A 16,881-nucleotide genomic window follows, 5' to 3' on the forward strand; every position below is an offset into this window, starting at 1 on the left:
CTTTTACTCTGTGTGCCTTCGTGACATGATGCTTAAGCACATGGACAACTATATCATTTATACAGAAAGCTAAAAATACTAAGGTCAATGTCTATGGAAATAGAAGCTAAACTCTGGTCATCTGGATGGAGTAATTATCCTGATGCGGACATGAACCCAGTATTTTTTCATAGATGTCAGGAAATGCTGACAGTGCTGTTGAATTTAGTGCATTCACCACAGACAGAACCCAAGCAGCATTAAGAGTGAGAGGGCAATATGACAGATTGGTGGGGAGGTAAGGAACCTGCGTCTTGGGCTTACATCAGCTATAAATATATTGCTTTGTGCGTAGCAGCCAGTCAGAAAAGTGTGGCAGTTGTGGATACAGTGACCAGGTGTTTTCTCCTGTTTTATCTACATTGTAAGTCTATAACGATTTATGATACAGTACCCATTGCAGAAGGAAATTATCAGACCCATAATTGTCTTCTTTAATAAGGATATAATTTTAACTAAACATTTATTATTACTCTTATTATTACCTAATTTGCCTCAGATCCATCCACAAACTTTAAAATTAGTTCTATTCATCATGTCGAATTATCATGTTTTTTATATTTCTAATTGAAATGGTAGTGTTGGACAGTACATCATATGAAAGGAAATTGTACATAGTTTTATAAAAATAATTTTAGAATTCTTCATTTCTACTTCATTAGTAAGATTGGGCTTACATATGGTATAAATAATTTTTCTTCTAAAAGTAAATAATTTTCTATATACATTGGAAACAACAGCAAAACATAGTTACTTTATTCACTGATTTGCAGCACAGCACTTTATATGTTGCGTTGTTATGAACTGAGTACTTATGCAACAGTGTCAAAAACGATTATGATGCATTATATGAGATATGTTATGTTCCATTGTTTACGGAAATATTAGAGCCACAATATTTTTGTACTGTTAGGTATGGCTACACTTGGCACTGACCAGATCTTTCTTACATTATTTGATAATCCTCATTACTACTTTGCCATCCAAATATTATATAAATGCCTAAGACGTGCCATTCTGTCTTTCTTCTGTCCTTATTTAGAAGTAACTGTTGTTAGTAGGATATAACTGCCAGGCAGCAATGAGAGGTACTTATGCTTCAGTGATCATTGCATTCTTGATCTTCATTGAAAACCAATTTGCATTGTTCATAGCATGCATTTTCATTGTTATCATGAGTTAATGTACAAGAGTGTATCAATGGAAGTTTATCAGTGAAAACTCTGGCTAGAAATGGGAAAGGTTTATTTAAAAAGTTTTGCCCATTTATTGCATTTGAGGTCATACAGATTAATGAAAGGAAAAATTCCAAAATATGTATGGGGAAAAAAATTTAGTATTTTTGGTAGTGCAAAAATAACACATACGTATTAGTGAAATTTATGAAGTGCCTGTCAGTGTTATTTTCTATCTGAGGGCCAAGCCACAAACCATTGACTGTTATATGTGGTCAAGTTGTGACTGAAAGAAATGAATCTCTTTTGTTTAGTGGTGAATTTCACAATGGACATTATGATACTTGGTTGCCAGTTGAAGAAAAAGTGTTTCATTATTTTAGTCTAAGTTTGTTTTTAAGATAGCCTTTGCTGCAACATTTTCTCTGGATAACAGCACCACTTAGTGCACATTGCTATTCTATCAAGTTTAATATTTTACTGCAAATGTAGCCATCTAAAAAAATTAAATTACTGAACGTACATATTTTTGATTAAGTTTGTTTTTGACAGTTTCCCACTGAAATGTTAACAGTCTTTGTACTTGTCAAAGTCTAGAGGTATGGAATCAGGAGTTCACATTTTATAGGTATGGTTAGTTTCCTGCTTTGGTATTACGCTCTTCACAAATGGTAGGATTTGTTTCATCCAGATAATTTTGTTAGGTAAATCATCCTTTATTAATTTTAGGGCCTGTCAAAAACACAGCAGTTGAGCACTAACTTCTGGGTTGCAACGCTATGTACTCTGGTACAAATTTACCAACATTTCAGATGACCATGCTTCTTCAGTGTCAAAGGGTAAATCAATCAACTCAGATGATAGTGCTTTTCATAGTCACTGGGAGCCTCAAACCCAACAACAAAGCACTGTCCATTTTTCTATAAAGTAATTGATATCTTTGCTTTGTAACAGCACTATTTCAGCTGCAGATTTAAACACAGATATGATAAAATCTTGACCTTCCTACTTTGCATTTATTTTAAGTACTTCATATAAAGAATGCATAAAGACTGCAAAGAATTTCTTTGTCTGCTATAATGCAAGAAACCAAAATTGTTTTACTCTCATGCAACTGTAGGCAAAATCAAGATATTTCCATTTAATTCTGACTGGAGTGCACAATATGTAGCTGTGACATTTCACAGTACAACCTTTATTTCCTGATCTTGGCAGTTTGCCAGCATCAGCTGGCACCTTAACATGTGCTTGCACTTGGCCACACAGCAACATTTATTGCGCATCCAGCAGCTGGCGTCTTCTTTGTCTTCCAAGAAGTAAATAGTGGGAGCCAAATTGATGCCACCACATGTGGTCTCTAACCATGCAGGTCTCTTCGTTGATGTCAAATACCTTCACTGTAATCAGAAACTTTACTTTCATATAATATGGTTGGGCAAAATAATGGAAACACTACAGATACTGTACACATTTCATTATTAATATGGTGTTGGACAAACTTTATTATTATTATTATTATTATTATTTATTTCATCCATAGCTGTAGAGAATTACAATTGGACATGTCAAATATCAACAAGCTCACATCAAAAATAACATAACATTCACACAGTGAATTGCATTCAATACAGTAGCAGTCCTTTTTGGAATGGACTCATTCAAGTTCTGAACAGTCTGTAGCAGAATTTTATACCATTCTTCTTGAAGAACGTCTTCAAATTGCTTTAGAGATGTTGGAGGTGGGAATCTGTTCCTCACTCTCATCTCCAAAACTGACCAGAATGATTTTCAAATGCAGTGATTGTACTGGTCAGAGATGTTGAAGTTCACCTTCATACTCTTCAAACCATGAAAACAGTTCCAGCTGTGTGAGTGGAGGCATTGTCATCTGGGAAAACTCCATCATTGTTTGGATATTACATCTGGATGATGGGATGCACCTGATTACCCAACTTGTCCACGTACTCCCTTGAAGTGATTCGGCCATGAAGGGTAATAATAAGACCAACAGAATATCACAATATTGCTACCCAAACCATCACAGAACCTCCCCTGGTACCAGACATTCCAGACTGCAGGCTTCCTTGGGTGTGCTCCAAACATAAACTGTTCCTGATGTAGGGAACAGCATGAAGGATGACTCATATGACCATATCACTCATGCTTTTCCAGTTGTCTGAGGTCCATGTTTAATGGTCGTGACACCATCATTTATGCATCTGAGAATTACTTCCATTAATCAGAGGTTTAGCAATTGCAGCCCTACCATGGATGTTTAATTTGTGAAGATCACTTCAGGAAGTTTTTGTGGAAACAGGATCATCAGGATGAATATTCAATTCTGCTGTCATGTGTGCTGCAGTATTTCTCTGACTTTTCAAATCTTCCTGATATGATATACCACATCCATTGAGGCCGCACCATAGCTCAAGCGGTTAGTCACTAGCTTCTCACCACGGCGGCCTAGGTTCGATCCCGTGTCTGGTGAAGTGGGATTTGTGGTGGACAAAGTGGCACTGGGGCAGGTTTTCTCCGAGTACTTCGGTTTCCCCTGCCAATCTTCATTCCACCAATTGCTCCACCCTCACCTATCATCTGGGGCTGGTACAATAGGCCAGAAGTGGCCGCAGTACAAGGGACTTAGTCCCACCCCACTAGCAATTAAAAAATTTACCAAATCCCATAATTGTTTTAATATTCTAAAGAGATATGTGATGTTTTATACATTTGCATTAATGAGTGAGTGAATGAGTGAGTTACTGGTACAAAATTGCTGATATATTTCTGAACATGCACACAAATGTGTGAAATAGATGCATACAGTTCTCTGTCAAGAAGATGCTGAGCATGTTTTACAATAACAAATCTATTAATGCTGTAAGAATATTTTATTTTGACAATCTAATGTGGCTATGGATCTATGAGGTATACAGAATACACAAAAGCATAGTAATACAGGTTCTTGATTCAGCAGTTGATACTGTTATGTGTAGGGGGGTATATGTGACTTATAGATGGGTTTTGGATTGGTTGTGTGTTAAGAGTGACTGTAGATGGGTTTGGATTGGTAATCGGATCTGTTGACCACTTACAAACGGTAACTGCAAATAATTACGGTGCCATCACTAATCTCCGCACTTTACAAATCACTACAGCACAAGTAAGCTTTCTCAGTCTGTTACAGTCTCCACTAGCATATTCCTGGTAACGGCTTCTAACACTGGAGATTCTTCAGCTTCTGTGCTCACATCGTTACTGTCCAGTGAATATTCCAGAACTTAATTTTTGCTCCAAACTGTCCTGGTAACATCTTGGAATGGACTGCTCCTAAAACACGCCGTTTCCAACAGTAACTCTATTATTGCATGCACATTCGTTGCTGCATGAATGTGTTTACTGAGCCGTTGTCCAGAAACGGTCAGACTCGCCTCTTAGCAACGGGTCTATACACCACATCACTCCCTCCTTCAGGCTATTCATCCCAAATGGCCTACAAGTGTACTGTCATTTCTTCTCTTCTGAAGGCTGTGCTAGTAACATCTGTGATCGGTCTCACCCTCCTCCTCCTCACAGGGTTTACTCTCCAACTGCTCGCACTGCTCCCTCCTCCCAAATCCATGGTTTTCTCTTTCCTGGACAGGCCTTCATTTTCTCTAGCTGGGAGTCAATTCTGGCCTCATTCTTTCGTGATGGACATAAAACTTGGCGAGCATTTCCTCTTTTAGGGGCTCTTGGCCGGCCCTTAATTCCTTTATGGTGGCCTCTGTTTTTGCTTTCTCCAATCCATCCCACTTCTGACACAAGTTGTCCCATGTGTGAGTGACTATTGGTTTTTTATATTATTAGTCATTTGATGTGATGTTTAATCTCATATATTTTTTTATAAAACTGACTTGTCCAATTGTACATAATGTAACAGTTATGGATGTTAAATAAATCAATCAATCAATCAATCAACTATAGACAGGTTTTGGGTTGGTGAATGGATTTATTTACTGCTTATACACATGACTCATAAATACGAGCAATTATAGCACTGCTGATCTATACAATTCACACATCACTACAACATGCTAAGTCTCAGTCTTTTATAGTCTTCCCTAGTCATTGCTTAGCAACAGCTCTCAATAGTGGAGATTCTTCAGGTTCTTTGCTCATGCCATTGCCAGCTGGCTGATAATACTCTCAACTGAACTAACTTTGTCACTTGCTTATAACATCTGGGCAAGGACCACACATAAAACACTCCGTTTTCAAAAGTGACTCTATTGTTCCACATGCATTTATTCGGGAATATGTTTACCGAGCCGTTGCAAAAAACGGTAGTTATTTACAGAGTCATTGCTTAGCAATGGGTCTATGCACCACAGTATTTAGAATAAGATTATTTCAATGTTCAGTTTGTGATTTTCAGACATTTTTGTTTTTATAGGTAATTATTAAGTTCAGGTCAATGTTAAAAAGTTTATTTACGCTTGAAAGATACTTGGTAATCTTCTGATTCTAGAACTAGAATTTATGATCAAGAATTTTTTTCAGTTTCTTGATTCAAATTTATGGATGCTCCTTGATAGATGTCATGACCAATTCAAAACTCTTTTCATCTTACCTTCAATAATTTTGCACACATCTTTCGCAGTGGTGCATGAAACATCATTATGTAACTGATAAACCATTCAATCTTAGCAGTGTTCATGTGCAGTGTGTACAGGTTTCGCATGTCTTGATTTATATTACTACACTTTGTCAGTTGATGAAAACGGCAAAAACCTCAACTAGAAAACCAGATATGTAAACAGCATTCAGTGTGTAGGGATTACATGTCATAATATACTGACACTAAGCTGTTTTCTGGTGCATGCTACAATGCATTGTACCTGTATCTCTTTCATAAACCATAGAAGTTAAAGAAATTGAAAACTTTAACAAACATGTTCAAATGTGCATTAATATAGCTTCCCAAATGAATATGTTTTGTGTGTATGTGGGGGGGGGTGCATGCGCGCACATGTTGTGTGCATGCATGCGCATGCATGTTCATGTGTACATGGGTGTTTCATTTTGAATGTTTGAAAACCCCTAAAAGTGTTCCTCATTCCACATATAGGTACCAGCATCCTTATTTTCAATCAGGACTTTTCTGTTAACTACATTTATTTGGCCACTGCAGTATGAAGCAGATGGCTCTTATGCCATAAGATTATAAATGTACAAAACAATTCAACTTCTAGATTTTCTTGCAGCTCTTACCTTATATACCATAATGCCAAATGGCCATGACTGCATGTGAAGTTTTCTTCCCAGTTTGCCAATGACTTTGAACTCTGTTGCCAATTGACAGACGTCTGTTTATGACAATATAAGATGCTTTGTTGAGTGCTAGTCTTCCTGCTGCTGACATAGTCCATGGGTAATCTCAGCCCCTCCCCCCTACAGCTGTTGGCTGGCCTTGGTGCTATAAATACAGATCCTCCAACTCAGCAATGCTGTATTGGAAATAGAATCATACATATGCAGTGGGACAATTAACAGGTGTAGAGGTGAATGATCCACATGGCTTAAAAACTATAATGGTAACAACTGGCTTTCTTGTATTTTTCTCTCTGTGACAAAGATAGAGCATGCTAAGGTTATAGAAGAAAGGAGAACTGTCCACTTATAGTTTTAACTAAAATAAAGAAGACTGTATATTCCCTTCATAAATCATACATTTTAGTAGAAAATATTCCTGAACATCTTATCCAGACCGAACTAAACTTTTATGACAAAGGTTCATAACATCCTATAATACATTTGGTACTCAAAGTTTCTAAATAGTTTATACTTCATGTACATTATTAGGATATAGAAAGCCTTGTGATCATAGGAAGACAACAGAGAGAAATGAATGTTTTCTATATCTGCATCATCAAAAAGTGCTTTCCAATATGCCACTTCTGTTCTTACATAAACAGGTCTGCAGAATTTTATGTTAGATATTTAACATGAATAAACTTTAATATATTAGAGACTTGTATATTTCTATCAGCTAGTGAATGAACATGGGGTAGCCACTTTAGGCAAATTGAAGTACATATAGTGAACCATTAGTAACTGAGCCTAGTTTGAGATTGTTATTGAGATGGTCATCAAATTCCAATATTTGATTCAGCATAAGACAAAATATTGTGTTCTAAGATTTACTAGCCTGTCTCTTCTATTTAGAATAAGGAGGAATTGCCGCAACAATGCAATGCACAGTGATGTAACATTTCTCTTTAGTGTTCGGTTCCTTAGTTGATGTGCACAGATTTGTATGCACAGAATTGAAATGCCAACGGAATGTATCACCAATCCGCTGCAGCGGGAACTGGCAGACAGCATTATCCGCATGGTCCCACTTGATGAGATCCGCATACTGCTGGCGTGTGGGGCCAAGGTCAATGAGCCTGTCACACAGGGTCTTCGACCCTTGCATTATGCTGTCTGGCAGCGCTATTTGGAGGCTGCTCAGTTGCTGTTGGTTAGAGGGAGTGACATTAATGCCAGGGATGAATGTGGTTATTCAGCCCTGCACCTCTCAGCTGAACATGGGTGAGTACATGATGGACACAAGGCTTTGTATCAAACTTAAAATTTTGTAAAAGTAAAACTCTATCTCTGACAGAATAAAGGTGGTCTTCTGCTTCTTCAATTTTGAGACAGTGAAAGAGAAAAAGAGAAAAGAAATATAGATATAGATAATGTCTCAAGAAAATTACTAAGGAAAATGCAGCCTTCATTAAGTAATCTTATGTGATTAAGAAAACTGAAGTTGGGAAGCAATTGAAATAAAATTTTCCACAGGAATTAGTATAAATAAATATATTCTGTCGAAGTTACTCTCCACTAACACTGCATATTTTTGTAAATTGTTTTTATTTAACAGTTTGAATTTGAAACTAATATACTAATATCAGATAAAGTGTTAAAGGTAAAATTATTACTGGGTTTAAGCACTGTGGCATGAAGATGTACATATGTAAACGTGCAACATCCTGCAGTTTTAACCCCAGTGCTAGTTAAAAGTGAGGTGGTCATCTTCATTCTGCATCCTCATTTAATAAATAAATAGGATGCTGTTTGGCCATCAGGGTCAGTCTGGACATGGTGATAAAGAGAAAAATGCTAACACCTTTGCAGGGATAACAGACAGCAATGTATCACTTTATGTACCTTAGTATCATGGCTCCTAACATACAAAATTATATAGAAATCAAGTTCTCGGATGTACATACAGGTCCAAAAGGACTGGATGGCATTGAAATTTCTTTGTTACTTATGTATTGTATATACAACAATTTAGCAGTGCTGTGAAATTCTATGAAAAACGTCATAATTGTAATAAACTGCAATAGAAATGTGAGCAGTTTAACCAACTATATGCAGAGAAGAGCAGTGTTAGTTTAAAGTTGCCTGTATTGGACCTAAGAAATATGAGTTGATTGGGGAATTTAGAAACACATGTATAAAATTGAGAACATCCTGATCTGAATTCCTTGACAACTGCTATTTATTACATATATAAAACATGTTAAAACAAAAGAAACTGCAAACTAGCAGTTACATTTAACATTATAGTGGGGAACGTAATCATAATTGTGTAAGTGGGCATGTCATAAAACAGCATTATAATATATTTTATCTTGGAGAAATAAATGATTCTGATAATTTTATCTAGTTCAGGAATTATCCTGAAAGTTATTAAATTGTGTTGAGGTTCAGTATAATTAGATTACTTTACAACAGTCATGGTGCATAATCAAGTACTATTCCCCTCCAAATGAAAGTCTTATGAATGTGCTGACTGTATTTTATTCTTGTAACTTACCACTTAATCAAGGACTTCAGAATAATAATAACGAATCAAAACGATTTTTTTTTATTTTCCCATGTCCTATCTAGAAATGTAAACATTGGAATGACTGAACCATAATTTTACCACTTGCTTTATGTAGATGTGAAGTTTGGTATCACTCTAATGGAAGGACATAGATTAAAATGTTTGAAAGCAGGGTGCTGAGGAGAGCATTTGAGTCAATGAAAATGGAAGTAACATTATTATGGAAAAAATCACATATTGTTGGGCTTCACAATTTTTTCTCTTTGTCTTATATTGTTTTGGTAATTAAATGAAGAATGACATGGGCTTGACATATTATAGCATGGTCTGTGGACTTGAGAAATACATACCAAAGTTTGATTGGAAAACCTCAAAGCTAATATTAAAGTAAATTATAGAAAAATGAGATTGAAGGTGTGGATGTAAATTAGTGGATCAGGAAAGGGCCCAGTTGTGGATATGTGTGGACAAGGTAATGAATCTTCAGTTCTGAAACAGGGAATTTCCTTAAAAGTTGAGTGACAGTAAACATTAAAAGAAGACCTCATATGGTGGAATTGGGTCAAATTATATCACACACTTAGCATTATTCTGAAAGTAGTTACATTCTAGCCAAGATTAGTTCCTGACTCACGTAAGCCTGTGGTTTATTATGCAAAGCCAAACCATTCTACCTCCCCTTCTTTCTTGAATAATTTCCACATCATTTAATTTCATTGCACAATCACTTATATTCAACCTTGCTCAACCATACGTTTTCATCAGACGTCTCTTGCTTCTTCCGCCTATTAAAAATGTATAAATATATTAATGAGCTCTCATGAACATAACAATCAATCTTTTGATGCCATAAAATGCAAGGAATTTCTTGACTAGCTCAGTAACTATTAGGTTCTCAAGAATAACTCTTCTCCATGGAGTTAGTTGAATATAATGAAATATTTATGAATGAAATTTATATAAATAATTTATTATAACCAAACTTTATGCATCATTACTAACCCTGTGCACCACCTGGATCAGTTTAGGGTTCAGTCATTGATTTCTGTGAATACATGAATGGACCTTTATGGTCCTTAAAATCAAAGAATTTCTTACTCAACTGAATGACTAGCAGCTACTCAAGATCTTATATTATAGAATTAGTCCTTATCATATTTCTTTAACCTAAGTAAAATTTCTCACATCCATCCCAAGGAAATGCCCTAAGATTTGTATGCATGTGTAACTAATCTTTGCACAAAAATTTTAAAATAAATGCATAATGGGGAGAATATGTTATGTCCACACTTCTGTCTATCTTCATGAATAGATTATTACATTTGGTATTCACAGTCTACACCACAAGTTTTAGTCAGAATTTGATTTTGGTTTATGTCGATCAAATATAATCTATGTAACATGATGCCAATATCAGAAAAATATTCTAAAAATGGCAATTACAAAAAAATAATAGCACATGGCATAATTTAGAGATCTTATTAGAATATTCATTTTTTCTATGATATATGATGGAGAAACTGTGAATTCATGAACAATAAATGCCATATGTTTCTCTGCCTTGGAAATTCTAGCATTTACATCTTCCACAACAGTCCAACAATAGAACAAAAAAACTAAATAATAAGCTCATTATTTTATGTTTTTCGCAGTTTGGAAAACTACTATTATCCATAAAAATTCATCTATTCCTGTCATCCTTACCTGAAATGTTCAATGAAATACAAGAGAAATGTAATGTATTCTTGATTAGCTTTGTGAATGATAGATTTAAATGTTGCTCTTTATGGTTATTGTTCATATCTGCCACAAGAGTTCATCACAAGCTGTATAAGGAGTGACATTTTTGTTTTACTTCAGTGAACTAATATCAAAATCACTGAAAATTAACAAAACTGCAATTTCATTGAAGAATTCATTACACACTTGTCAATCTGACTACACTAAGAATAGTAGGTAAAGACCACAAATTGTGGCTTTATCTCTCTTGAATCAAAATAAATAATTATTACAATATGCTTAGATGTTCTCAGTCTGTTCCATATAGTACCTAAGACAGGCTAAAAAGGACTAATACCATGTATTCCCAAAATATTGATTTTATTTTTTTTCATTTTATGCATGAAACAATTTTTCTACAGGTACACAGAGTTGGTGAAACTGCTGCTTCATCAGGGAGCACAAGTGGATTATCGGGAAGATACTGATGATCCATTCCCTCGCACCACCATATGCGACGAGCCCTTGCGGCTGGCAATTCGAAACCGCCATGCAGATATTGCACGCATGCTACTGGAGCATGGGGCAGACCCCAACAAACGCTACTTTTTTGGTTCTGAGATAAATCTTGTGTCTCCACTCGATCTTGAATTTATGCGTCTTTTGCTGACATTTGGTGCCCATCCAGATACTCGAGATAGGGCAGGTCTCACACCACTCATGAAGGCAGCAAGGCTTCCACAGGTAAATCTATGCAACAGCTGAACTGATTTGACCTAGCTCTCCTTTTCTGTTCATGACATATGATCTCTTAATAAATAACCCATTTGTTGATAAAGCATCTTTAAACAGTCTCTGAAGAAACAAAAAAAAATCAGATGGGATATTTTCAAATAACCAAGAACGTTATTTTCAGGGGATGGATTCTGTGCTGCTGTTGCTCTCTTTTGGAGCAGATGTGAATGCCATGACAGATTCCCGCCATGATTATCGCACTGTGCTGCACTATGCTGTTTTATCAGGCAATTTGGCAACCGTCAATCTCCTAATAAAGCAGGGTGCCAGGGTGAACTATCCACCTGACTACCAGAAGCCAACACCACTTGACCTTGCCATACTTAAGGGTGATATAGATCTTGTGAAACTGCTGCTTGCAGCAGGTAAGGGCCTCTGTTTGCAATGTGGTATTTGTAGGTGTTATGTTATTGTGTATATATATATTGTCTTTCTCCCCATAACTTTTGAGCCTGTTTGCTGGTATTTATAGTACTTGTTATGAACATCATATTACTGGAGTCCATCCTTCTTCACTCACTCATGGAGCTGAGCCCTTCTTGAGAAGCCGCCAATTGCGCAGCTACTCAAGAGCTTCCCAGCATTTTATGGAACCCGAGGGTTCATTACCGTGTTCACAACCGCCCTCCACTGGTCCCTATCCTGAGTCAGATCAATCCAATCCATCCCATCCCATCTCCTCTCTCTAAGATCCTTATTAATATTGTCCATCCACCTACACCTTGGTCTTCCCAGTGGCTCTTTCCTTCTGGCTTTCCCACCAATATCCTATATGCATTTCTCTTCTCTCACATTCATGCTACATGCCATGCCAACCTCATCCTCCTTGACTTCATTCTAATTATACTTGGAGAATATTACAAGTTATAAAGCTCTTCAGTATGCTGTTCCATTTTTCTTGGTATTTAATATCAACGATACTATACTGTTTGTTGATACTATACTGCATGGGTTATATAGTGACTGTGAGTGGTGAATTGAAAAGGAAAAAAGAATAAGCACAGATAGTCTATTTTAAGATGATATTCTGCCATTTCCATTGAGGGATGGAGGAAAATCATGAAGTCCTCAATCAGGATACCTAGTCTCTGAGCCAAGATTTAAACAGAAAAAATACCATTAAACACTACACACCATTAGATCATTCAGTTCTACTTCAGTTTTATACTCATTTAATTTAATAGAGTCATTAATTCTGAAATGGTCATATGAATTTCTAGGAGCCATTTAATGCCATGGAATATGATTTAACTAACTCATTTTTGTAGCTTTCAGAACTGTGATTAAAGCTTTCATTCTGCTTTCTTTCATATCAACATAACCTGAGCTTTTTCAGGTGGTATAAACTGCAGATACCTGAAAGACGTCAAATGTCAACTCAAAGGTTAATACTGTTGGCCTTTGATATAAAAATATGTTCAACATATTTTGCATAATCTGTGACAAAGCTGCTTAGTGCTACATTGGAAACTTTTCAATTCGTTTTAGTTTTGTATACTTAATGACAGTAATTAAGAAGTATGAAGATGTGATTTCCTTCAATAGAATGTTCATCATGCTAAGTTTCACAGCAATTGGCCTTTGTTTGAAAATTGTTATGACAGTAATCCATGTGGAATGACAGATGTACATGCGTACATACAATATGATATTTTCAAGTCTCTCTTTCATAATAGAATAAGGAAGGGTTAAAAACTCTTCAGGCAAAATCAAATTTTCTTTCATGTGTTAGTTGTATCTTGCATGTTATTATATAGACAAAAGTGACTAGGCTGTTCAAATCAAAAAATGACAAGAACTGTGTATGAAGAGTACAGCTGTTAGCTGCAGCCAGAAATATATTTTGCAGGAGCAAATGTCAACTCAAGCTCCCCAATAATTGGATCACCATTGCATGTGGTATGTGCTGACAACATCCCTAATCGGCTTGAGTTGTTGCACTTATTGCTGTCTGCCGGTGCTGACCCCAATATGGTAGTGGAGAGTGATGAGGGTCCTCCACTGCGGCCTGTGCTTGCAGAGTATATAGAATCAAATGAAGAGCCGTGTCCTGCCATTGTTCACTTGCTTCTGCGTTTTGGGGCAAAGGTAATTGGTAGTTGATTATTGATTTTGTGACTCATGCTGGAGGTTTAATTCTCAGCACCTTGCTACCCAGTGCATACAGCCACTTGAGCAAAAAGCAGTAAATTATCAGAAACTTGTACAGTAAAACACACTTACATACTTTTACAAATACTAAAATTTACAAGTGCAGAACAGTATTGGCACACATTTTCTTGTACAGTCAGTCTGGGAAGAAAAATAAAATTATAACTAGTATCTACTGGCTGGAAGGTTGGGTGGACCTCACCTTGTCTGGACATGGAACCCTGTCCCTGCAGGAAATAAAAAACCCAAGTTGTCCAATCCATAGTCACATTATGATTGAGCTATTCCATCAGTATTTTATTAGTCAATCTTCCCAGTTATGTTTATGTACTATATATTAATTATTGTTTCTGTCATAACTCACATTCACTGCTTCTAAATAATCTTAATAATTGATACAGCATTACTGAGAAATCAATACAAAACTGCTTGGAAACATGTAATTTATCTCGATCTTATCCTACAGGTTGTCATGAAGACGCAGTTCCGTGATCCACATGGGATACTCAATTCATTGCAGAATTTGTCTAATTATCCCTCGCTGTTTACAACACTGGTAGAAGCAGCTGAAAGCTTTGACTTATGCATGATTAGACGCTCTTCGTTACTGAATGAGGAACAAAAGCAGTTGTTAGTAGAGTCTTCAACACAGCCTCTGTCACTTCGCCATCAGGTGAGGCTGTTCCTACGTAGACAACTTGGCAAGAAATTGCCACATATGGTAGACCAACTACCTCTGCCTACTATCCTCCATCGATACCTCATGTATGAGTTCAGCTGAAATATTGCAAGATACAATCATTGACTGATCACAGAAAAGAAACTTTCATATTACTGATTAATATCAGTATCAATTATAATAATTTTTATTAGAATGTAGAGAACATGAAGTATTTTTATACCTTTATAACTTAAGAAACAGTTGTTTAATGGTATTTGGAATGATGATTCTAATGTAAAAAGTAACAGTGTCAGAAGCTTGATACTTTTAATTTCATATTTTGCAATAAGTATTATTCTTATACCCCTTCCAAACACAAGTATTATTTTAACTTTGTACTTCAAATAAAATTGAAACATATTACTGAATTTGGAGTCTTAATTTTTAATGCATATTAAGAATAAATTCCTTTTATTTTCAGACATTATCTCACCTTCTGTTTCCATTCCAATCCCTGTTCCATTTGAACCCAATCATTTATTTCCAAATCCACAATGTCTTAATAAGTGATACACATTCTCCTCTTCCTTCCTCCTTGCACTACAGCTCAGTTCAAGCCTTGATCTCCTCAGCCACAGCCATCCAAACATTCCTCTTCAGCATTTCATGCTTCCAGTTAATGGTCTTTTTTTCACTTATCTTTCATCCAATTAATACCATATTACCAGAAGTTGCTATAAACTGGAGCTCCACTGTAGTGCAATGTATGAGTATAATGATATTGATCTGCCTTGGGCCCACTTGATGCTTTTGAAATTACCTTATTATAATAATACTTGTATTTTCCCAAAACTCAGGCTCTTGGACTGAAGTATGATGAAATCAAAACATGGTTTGAAGGAAATGAGCAAGAATCTGTAACAAAACAGATTTAAGTACTTGCCTTTTCATACTGATATGACCACCATAATTTAATCTTATTGAGTTACTTGAAACTCCATGCAGCACTGCTACTTATAGCCAGACAGTTATAAATTTAATAACATTACTGAAAATCTGCAATATTCTTAATTATGCACAGGATAGTGGCATTGAAGCATTTTGAGCATATAGTATGATGGTTTTCCTGAACAACTTATTTTTTTAGAAATACATGTCTGTTTTCATACTGTGTGGCAAATCAGCCTTGAATTTAAACTCCATTCTCTTGGGGGGTGATTGCTAACATTGCGACAAACAAGTCGACAATCAGACAGCCAGGCTATTTGGTGAGGAAGACTCTGTACATTCAAAGAAAAATGCGACAGACTGTAGTCTGTTAAAAAATATGTTAAATTGGTTCTCAGAGCAATTGGTATGAACTCCCGTTTTCTTCTTCTTCTTCTTCTTCTTCTTCTTCTTCTTCTATATTTTCATAAGAATAATTTTATGTGTACTTTTATAATGCTGCTGCATAGATGAAGCACTAAACACTGAACTGTCAGTACAGAGAATGTACAACTCTTTTCCATTTCTGTCAATCACACCCCATCATACTTCCCAACTATTCTGAAAATCTCTGCCACTCCATTCATTTATGGTCTCATTTCCATAAAAAAATATTTGTATAACTCTGAAATAACATAAAAGAATTCACCCAAGAAAGAACACAACATGATGTGAATGATGGAAACAGCAAACATTGGAACATCTGCAGCAATAGAAAGTGAGGAGAAGCATCATTCCTCTCTTTGAATTTGCGGTGCAACTGCGCAATTTTTGCCACGTAGGCCTAAATGTTGTGTGAGTGTTTCTGTCTGTGGTTTACATCCAAGGCTATTTGATCTACATAAGTGTCTTTTACTTGCTTTTGTACAAACACGAACTCGCATTTCATTAATAATTTTATTACGTTTTTGGCAAAATATTCATTTGACACAAAATTTTGTACTTCCAGCTATTGTATTTTTTTTTTCGTTATGTTATTTGCAGTGCTTGAGGTGGAATGAAAATATAACCGGGATGCTTTTCCCCTTTTAATTCACAGACATAAATTATGAAAATATACCAAGTGATGTATATAGTCTGTGTTCCATCTAAGACCTATGAACATATTACAGTAGTTTAAATGGCATGCGTTAAAATAAAGTCACACATGCATTACGAGTACTTATCTTTAGAATATTTTCCAGATGTTTTCATTGCTTTCTGAAGTCACTGATCTTCTATCTGCTGGGGCTGCGCAAGACTGGTAATCTGCATGTCGACGTCCTTTCTTTAGCCATTGTTTTACATAATATTCTGCATCGAAAGCACTAAGAGGGGGCCCCACTGATGAAATAAACATTAAACTAGATGCTGATTTTAAAAGCATCGAGCTTCAGATGGTTGAAATAATGTTGTTCATGTTGCTGAATGCACGCTTACGCTCTGCATTTGAAATAATAATAGTATTTGCAGCTGCAATCAACGGCATTAGTTCATCAGGATACATGTCATCA

The 16,881-nt window shown here is 36.0% G+C and overlaps 1 protein-coding gene and 1 long non-coding RNA gene across 8 annotated transcripts in view; one reads left to right on the forward strand and one right to left on the reverse strand.

The window, feature by feature from the left end:
- Nucleotides 1–16,611, reverse strand: part of LOC111866430 — a 42,285-nt gene extending 25,674 nt beyond the window's left edge. For 4 of the 6 annotated variants that reach the window (XR_002843140.2, XR_002843141.2, XR_002843143.2 and 1 more), the window contains exons 1-2: nucleotides 6,465–7,495; nucleotides 2,408–2,611 (exon numbers count right to left, since the gene is read on the reverse strand). This is a non-coding gene — a long non-coding RNA (uncharacterized LOC111866430). Of the gene's footprint in view, nucleotides 1–2,407; nucleotides 2,625–6,464; nucleotides 7,496–14,894 lie in introns of those variants that run through there. The other 2 variants (XR_004513214.1, XR_004513213.1) reach the window with 2 other exon arrangements.
- On the forward strand, nucleotides 165–14,829 carry LOC111866428 (ankyrin-3). 2 transcript variants are annotated; one of them, XM_023855377.2, is made up of 6 exons: nucleotides 165–403; nucleotides 7,504–7,787; nucleotides 11,217–11,538; nucleotides 11,711–11,954; nucleotides 13,439–13,677; nucleotides 14,207–14,829. In XM_023855377.2, the coding sequence occupies exons 2-6, from the start codon at nucleotides 7,510–7,512 to the stop codon at nucleotides 14,519–14,521; spliced, it is 1,398 nt and encodes a 465-aa protein (XP_023711145.1). In that variant the 5' UTR covers nucleotides 165–403; nucleotides 7,504–7,509; the 3' UTR covers nucleotides 14,522–14,829. The 2 variants fall into 2 exon arrangements, with proteins under 2 accessions (XP_023711145.1, XP_023711146.1); XM_023855378.2 differs by having other exon boundaries at nucleotides 167–403; nucleotides 7,518–7,787.
- Nucleotides 16,612–16,881: the final 270 nt, after the last annotated feature.

Source organism: Cryptotermes secundus, unplaced genomic scaffold (genome assembly GCF_002891405.2).
Source record: "Cryptotermes secundus unplaced genomic scaffold, Csec_1.0 scaffold271, whole genome shotgun sequence".
NCBI lineage: Eukaryota > Metazoa > Arthropoda > Insecta > Blattodea > Kalotermitidae > Cryptotermes > Cryptotermes secundus.